This window comes from Medicago sativa, chromosome 1 (assembly GCF_051527215.1).
Source record: "Medicago sativa cultivar Bolivia chromosome 1, Bolivia_mono, whole genome shotgun sequence".
NCBI classification, from domain to species: Eukaryota; Viridiplantae; Streptophyta; class Magnoliopsida; order Fabales; family Fabaceae; genus Medicago; species Medicago sativa.
In genome coordinates this window covers 92,660,631-92,667,296 of record NC_140749.1, presented here as the reverse complement: position 1 = coordinate 92,667,296, position 6,666 = coordinate 92,660,631, and the positions used below count along the sequence as shown (strand labels likewise).

Here is a 6,666-nt window from a genome sequence, read left to right as displayed (position 1 = left end):
AAATTGAACAAATGAAGCCCTTCTAAACCCCCCAAAACCTTTACCTTGTTTTTTAAAAGTCGCAAACAAGGGTTTACCTCTCCATAAGCCTTTCCTTCCTCTCCCTTCCCCTCCAAAACCCAACTCGCAAACAAAGCCTAAAAAACTACTCTTTTAAAAAATTTGATAGATTTCTCTATTTTTCTTCATATTTTGCACCCCTCAAAGCCTTTCCTTTCCTTCCCCTCCAAACTCGCAAACAAGGCCTTAGGTACATAGGTTAGGTCGAATGAAGTGTTGCAAATATCCTCGTGCACTTTGATTAGCACTACTATCCTGATTTGTAAGGTTAGTTTGGTGTTACTATCTTTCACTCTCAAGTACTTATCTGGTTTATGTGCCCAATAAGTTACTAATAATGATAAGAGTAATGATATTTTGACATCCATTTGATGACAACTTTGTTGACAACCTTGTTTTTCTCACTTCTTATTGGCCAAAAACAATGGAGAGAGAAAAATGAAGAGAGAGGATAACAACATCATATGAGTATGAGAGAGAAAGTTGTCCAAAAGTTGTCAAAAAGTGGTTGTCAAAATATCATTTCTCTAATGATAATAATGCAAAGGTATAGCACACAAATCAATAAGCATACAACAGTACCAGTTAGTGGAACAATCATTGAACATGATAGAACCTATTCTACAGCTTGTACGCACGTTCTAAAGCTATAACCCTTTATTGTACTTGCAAACACAACGGGCTATGAGAACCATTTTTTGTCCAATTCCCAGCCTGCCTGCTTGATATGGACCATTAGGTTGGGACTAAGCTTTGCTGGACCCCAAATTCCCCAAAAGGTTAATCTCAGAATTCTGAGTTAATCTGAGTGTGTTAAGTTAAACTCCCATTTTAGTGTTGTATACAGATAGCAGAAGGAATTCCAAACTGACCCAGAACACATGACTTGCTTATTGACATCAAGATTCAAGTTTTTATGCAACCAAGGGACCATAGGTCTCTGACTTTCCAGCAGCTAGCATCTGGTCTCTCTTTTATGCAGTCCAGAAACATTTGTCATGGACCCAAGGCTGCACTAAAACCACACACCTCCTTCAACTTCCAGTTTTTGGTTTTCATCAAAAGGAGGCTTGCTTGAATTGAATCTTATCACCACAGGTTGTAGACTCCTGAGAATCAACCAAGCACAACAAACCAGTCAATGATTTGTACTTAAAATATATAATGTTTGTCAAACCCCCTTTTCTTTTACTTACGCCTAACAAATGCTATTTAAAAAAGCAAAAACACAATCTGTTATAAAAAATCTAATCCTCACAATCTCGACCATTTACCTTATTCATAATTTAAAAATAGGAGATAAAGATGTTGAAGTTAGCAATTATATTCTATGCTTGCTATTCAAACCAGTAAAGATACTTGCCAAACATGGAATGCTTAATAATAGTAATAATACCCCCAACAACAATAGCAGCCACAAGTTATATTTTATATGACATAATACAATACAAACCATAGGCTATGTAGTATGCTAATCCTCGTATAGTAAAACTCGTTACAAAGACTCAGGCTGATAAATAACCGATTATGTATCATTGATGACAACAACAGTAGTTCCAGTACCTAAGAATGAGAATCGGCGAATTAGCATTCCAAATAGTCCATTCTGGTGTTTGCCATCTTTTACCATCATTTTTGCTTTGCTGCCGCCTGCATTAGAAACAAGTCAAGAAAACAGGTAAGATATAGACGACAGAGGTCAAATAAATTATAAAGTATACTGTTATACGGCAATGGAACACACGGATTGTACAGAGAAGAGAGGACCAGTTTTTTTGTTCATCAAAATTGGTTCCTAATATAACCCTAAGATAATGTCTGATAGACAGATAACTAGAATAGAACAAAACCGAAAATGTTATGTGACCCGGCATCAAGTATATAGCAACAAATCCGAAAATGGTGTGTCCAGTTTATTTGTTGATAAGGCTCAATTTCGTCATCTTCACTAGAGTTTGTTATTGAATAGCATCAATACAAGAATAAATATTTATTTATAAATACCAGAAAACTATCAATTGCAAGAGCTGATGAAGTTGTCTTATTATCCTTACAGAATTCCCCCTCAATTTGGTTGCTATATAATTGATGTTAGGCTATATGGATTAATATTTATCACAATTATTATTATACTTAAATAATTAAAAAGCAAAAACACTCAAATTCCATTGGCTTCAACTACAATAACCAAAATACGAAACTGAAATCCAAGGGCAATATAAACCCTTTAATACCAAATTTATGGACAATAATACAAAACTCACACGTTGACGTGTAGAGTTTAAACAATGTTGTTAAATAGTGGTTTTGCGGGTGGCTTCTAGGGGTGAATTATAAACAAAAACAATAACACGTGTACCTTTCCACACATGATCCCTTGTCCCTAGCCCCATCTCTCTCACGTTTGGCTCAGTCACTTTGATGAGTTCCATAATACTGTTAAAACCCCCAAACCGTTCACCACCACCAGAACCTCCCTTCTCCAACAGATTCATTCAAAATTTTATATTTTAAAAATGCTTCTTTTCCTAAACAAAAAACTGTTACTACTTCACCGCCTCACTATGAAATCCATGAACACCCTTTCTCAAATTTGGTTCTGATTCAAAGAGAAAATGAGATCCGTGGTTTGTAATGGTCGATAACATGAATTGGGTCGATCGCATAACTCATTAACCCTTCCATATATACACATAAGGAGACAAAAGATGTTGGATCTGAGGGGCCAGTATGAACATTGCTGTTTGATGCTTGTGAAATTAACAAATATAAAAAGGAAACAGTTTTTGCGTGTTCATTTTTCAATGTTGGGAAATGAGAATGTGAAAAGGGTGAACAAGTGTCTATTAATGGAAAAAAGGGGAAGCAAGCGGTAGTGGGATGGGAGGTGAGAGAAGAAAGAAGCAATCTAGTGTATAATGTGTATACATGTGACTTTAATTAATTCAATGGCTCTCGATTATTATTCATAATAGTTCGCCAATGAGGGATTTCTTTGAACCCTCGCCCAAGAATCCACAGGGTTTGCGTATCTGAATTTGAAATAATTGCTATTGTTCTGCGATGTGCTATTAAATAAATACAAATGTTTTCCAATAGTGGTAGTGACTATAGCGGCGCAACAGCACTTTTAGTAGCAGAATTTTATCAACCCGCTATGTTCTGCGAACTTCAATTGACAACATTTGATTTTAAAAATTGTTCTGCGATAAGCTATTAAATACAAAATGTTGTCAAATAGTGATAGTGACTATAACACTTTTACATGGCAGAATTGGATCAACCCGCTATTTTCCACAAACTTTGATTGACAACATTTGATTTTAAAAAGTATATCAAAACCTAATGATTCACATTCACTACTTAACACAAGTTAAATCCAGATGCTATCTGACATAAATGATGTAAGAAAGTTGGTATCATACTGAACTTTAACGCGATCATTCATTAACTCAATAGAAGGAAAAATAAAGCGGGGAAAAATATTAAAACAGGAAAAGTGTACAAGCAAATGGCATACCTTTTGCAGTTTCATAAGAACAGAATCCTCAAAAGCTTGATAACCAGCCCCAACTAGTTTACTCGGAGCTTCAGGCTCGACAGACTTTGAAGCACCCCAAGAATCTGCTGGCATTGCAGGTTTAAGAGGTAAAACCAACAACGGATTCGCAAGATGACCAATCACATTTCCAATTGTAGCAACCTGAAGAAAGAAAAAAAAAACACAATCACAAATCAGCAAATCACAACAGCAACAAAACCTTAAACCCTCGGAACATAGCAAAATAAATTGATCAAAAACAATCAACCTCATTCGAAACAAACTCCAACTAAATTTACGTCACTAATCAGCAAAAACAACCCAGCACCATTAGAAACACCAACAAAACCTCAAATTTCCAAAATCCAAAACCCTTTTAAATGATTGTTCATTCTCTAAACCTAATAATTCAAAAATTCAAAATTTAAAAAAATAAAATAAGAAACTTACAGCTCCTTGTTTAGTAGCCATGACAACAAGAGCAGAACCCTTTTTCTTACTCCCTTTCCCTTTAATAACAACATCTTCAACTTCGCCGAATTTCGAAAACAATTCCCTCAATTTATCCGCTGAATAATCTTCACCAACCTTTTCCCACGAAACCTTCAAAACCTTTTCTTGATCAACTCCACCGCCACCACCATCAGAAGAAGCAGTGCTTTCTTTCTTCACACCCAAATCAGCTCCCGCTTTCTTCGCATGCATAGCACGAATCCTGGCAATCTCTTCCTTCAACTTCTTCGCAATCCTATCCTCCTCTTCCCTCCCTCTCGCCGCAGAATCAGGCGAAAAAGCTTCACGCTCTCTCTTTTCAAGATCGGAAACCATTTTACGGCGTTTTCCATCGCGCTGAGATTCACGGCGTTGATTTTCGCGCTTGACACGAAGAAGATCGTCGAATAATTTTCGAGCTTTTTCATCTTTGAGGATATCGTAGGAAGTTCGAAGTTGTTGGAAATTGGCGGCGGCGTTGGGGTCGTCGGGGCGTTTGTCAGGATGGAGTTCAAGGGCTTTGGATTTGTAAGCTTTGTTGATATCTTTTTGGGTTAGGTTTGAACCTTCTTCGCCGGAAGGTAACCCTAGCACCGTGTAGTGATCGATGTGTGCGTCCATTGCTTTGTTTACACGGTGTGTTTCTTTGCCGTAGAAAAAGAGAGAGAGATGAGTAGAGGGAGAAAAAAAAAGTATAAATTTGATCAAGATTTATTTTAACCCTCCGATAGTCCGATTTGACGAGAGATGAACAAAGTAGGACTAAAAATTATTTCATCAGAACCAAACTTTGATTTTCTTTGTACTTTGGTACAACTCAATGCAATCATTTGGTTAAGAAATTTAATTAGTTTATTAGGTAAGAAAAATAAATTATCGCTTAAAAAAATAAAAAATTATAAATTAAAATATTTTTAATCATAAAAAAATATTTATAAAAATTATACCAAACCTTTTTTCCTTTTCAAAAGCTCATAGTAATTTATTCTCTATTTGTTTTTTATTTATATAATTTAACTACCGATTTTGAAGTTTAAAAACTACTTTAAAATTAGAAAATAAGAATTTTGCGTTGAAGTTTTTTTTTACCGAAACAAAGTTAACTATTATCATTAATCATCCAATGTTCAATACAAGAAGGATAAGAATCAAAAATACGGTGACTAGCCCAAGAACAGGCCGCCCTAGCTAAACTATGAGCAACCATGTTCGCTTGTCTCCTAACAAACTTCACCTCGAAGTTGGAATGTAAAGATAACTGATAAATAATACTAGAAACAATAGCATAGAATTCCGAATCACCCTGGCACGGAGACGATAGAGCTTGCACTAGAGTAGATGAGTCGGACACGAAGACAACCCGGTCCCATCTGTTCGAATCAGCAAAGTGAAGAGTCTCGAGTAAGGCTACGGCCTCCCCCTCCAAAACTGTCATATTTGCCCGCTGCCATTTTGTTTGAGCCCGAATAAATTGCCCGCGGGAGTCTCTAACACAACACGCAAAAGATGTAATATGGTTACAGTCATGGAACGCGACATCCACATTGCACTTCAACCATGTCTCGCGTGGTTTCTCCCAAACTGAGTTGTTACCTTGCACTCTATTTTGCCCGTGTTGCACAACCGGTTGTGGGGGATGTTTATGAACTTCCTGCCATTGCTGCCATGTGTAAGAGCCCGATTTTTCGATAGATTTATTTTATTATTTATTTATGTGTGCTCGTATGTGATTATTGCCTCTGTGTGTATTCTTGGTTGGGAATTGTATAATTCGTGTTAGAGGGTATTTTAGTCATTTTGGATTCAGGGGTATTTTGGTCATTTTACGAGAAGGGGTAATTTTGTAATTTGATGAGGATTATTTTTAGTAATTATTTTATTAAGTTACTAGAGAGAGTGTAGTAATTATTTTATTACCGGTAAGTGACTGTTAGTAATACATTTTACCGTTAAATGAGTAGTAATATTTTGGGTTAGAATATCAATGGGTTTGGCCCATTAAGGCATTGTGAGTTGAGCCCAATTAAGTAAAGCCTATTTAAACACTAGTGTTAGTAGAGAAATAAGGTTTTTACCAACATTTGTCATTTGAGAAGAGATAGAGACAAGAGAAGAGAAAGGGTTTGAAGGAAGAGAGCTAAAGAGAGCTAGAGGTCCAAGCTTTGGGAGGTAAAGTGAAGCTTTAGCTTGAGTTTGTGGAGAATTAAGGTAAGGGGGTTAGTCTTTACTCATAATCACTTAGTTGTAGCTTCTACCCTAATTTCCTACATAAGTGCTTATTTGAATAATTGATTATTTGTGAGATTAATTGTGAAATTCGTGCTTATGTTGTGATGCAATGTTTGGGTATGTAAATTGAATGTTAATTGAGTGGTTGTTGATGGAATTGCAAGCTTAAATCATGTACATATGTATGCTTTGTGTCTTACCCAAAAATTGATGATATGAGATGTTGTTGTTGATTAATTGTGATGAATTCATGATTGGTTGTTGTTGTTGATGTTGTGAGGTGCTGTTGTTGATGTTAGAAACCTTGGGTAATCATAATCTCTGATGTTGTTATGAATTTGTGT

General features: G+C 36.0%; 1 protein-coding gene across 2 annotated transcripts; it reads right to left on the bottom strand.

The window, feature by feature from the left end:
* Window positions 1–610: 610 nt before the first annotated feature.
* On the bottom strand, window positions 611–4,785 carry LOC146959223 (DNAJ heat shock N-terminal domain-containing protein). Of its 2 annotated transcripts, XR_015024837.1 has the most exons (4): window positions 4,052–4,785; window positions 3,581–3,763; window positions 1,624–1,710; window positions 611–1,169 (listed from the first exon to the last, which is right to left on the bottom strand). XR_015024837.1 is itself a non-coding variant. In XM_085740773.1 (3 exons), the coding sequence occupies exons 1-3, from the start codon at window positions 4,712–4,714 to the stop codon at window positions 1,690–1,692; spliced, it is 867 nt and encodes a 288-aa protein (XP_085596899.1). In that variant the 5' UTR covers window positions 4,715–4,785; the 3' UTR covers window positions 1,417–1,689. The 2 variants fall into 2 exon arrangements, 1 of the variants encoding a protein (XP_085596899.1); XM_085740773.1 differs by lacking the exon at window positions 611–1,169 and having other exon boundaries at window positions 1,417–1,710.
* Window positions 4,786–6,666: the final 1,881 nt, after the last annotated feature.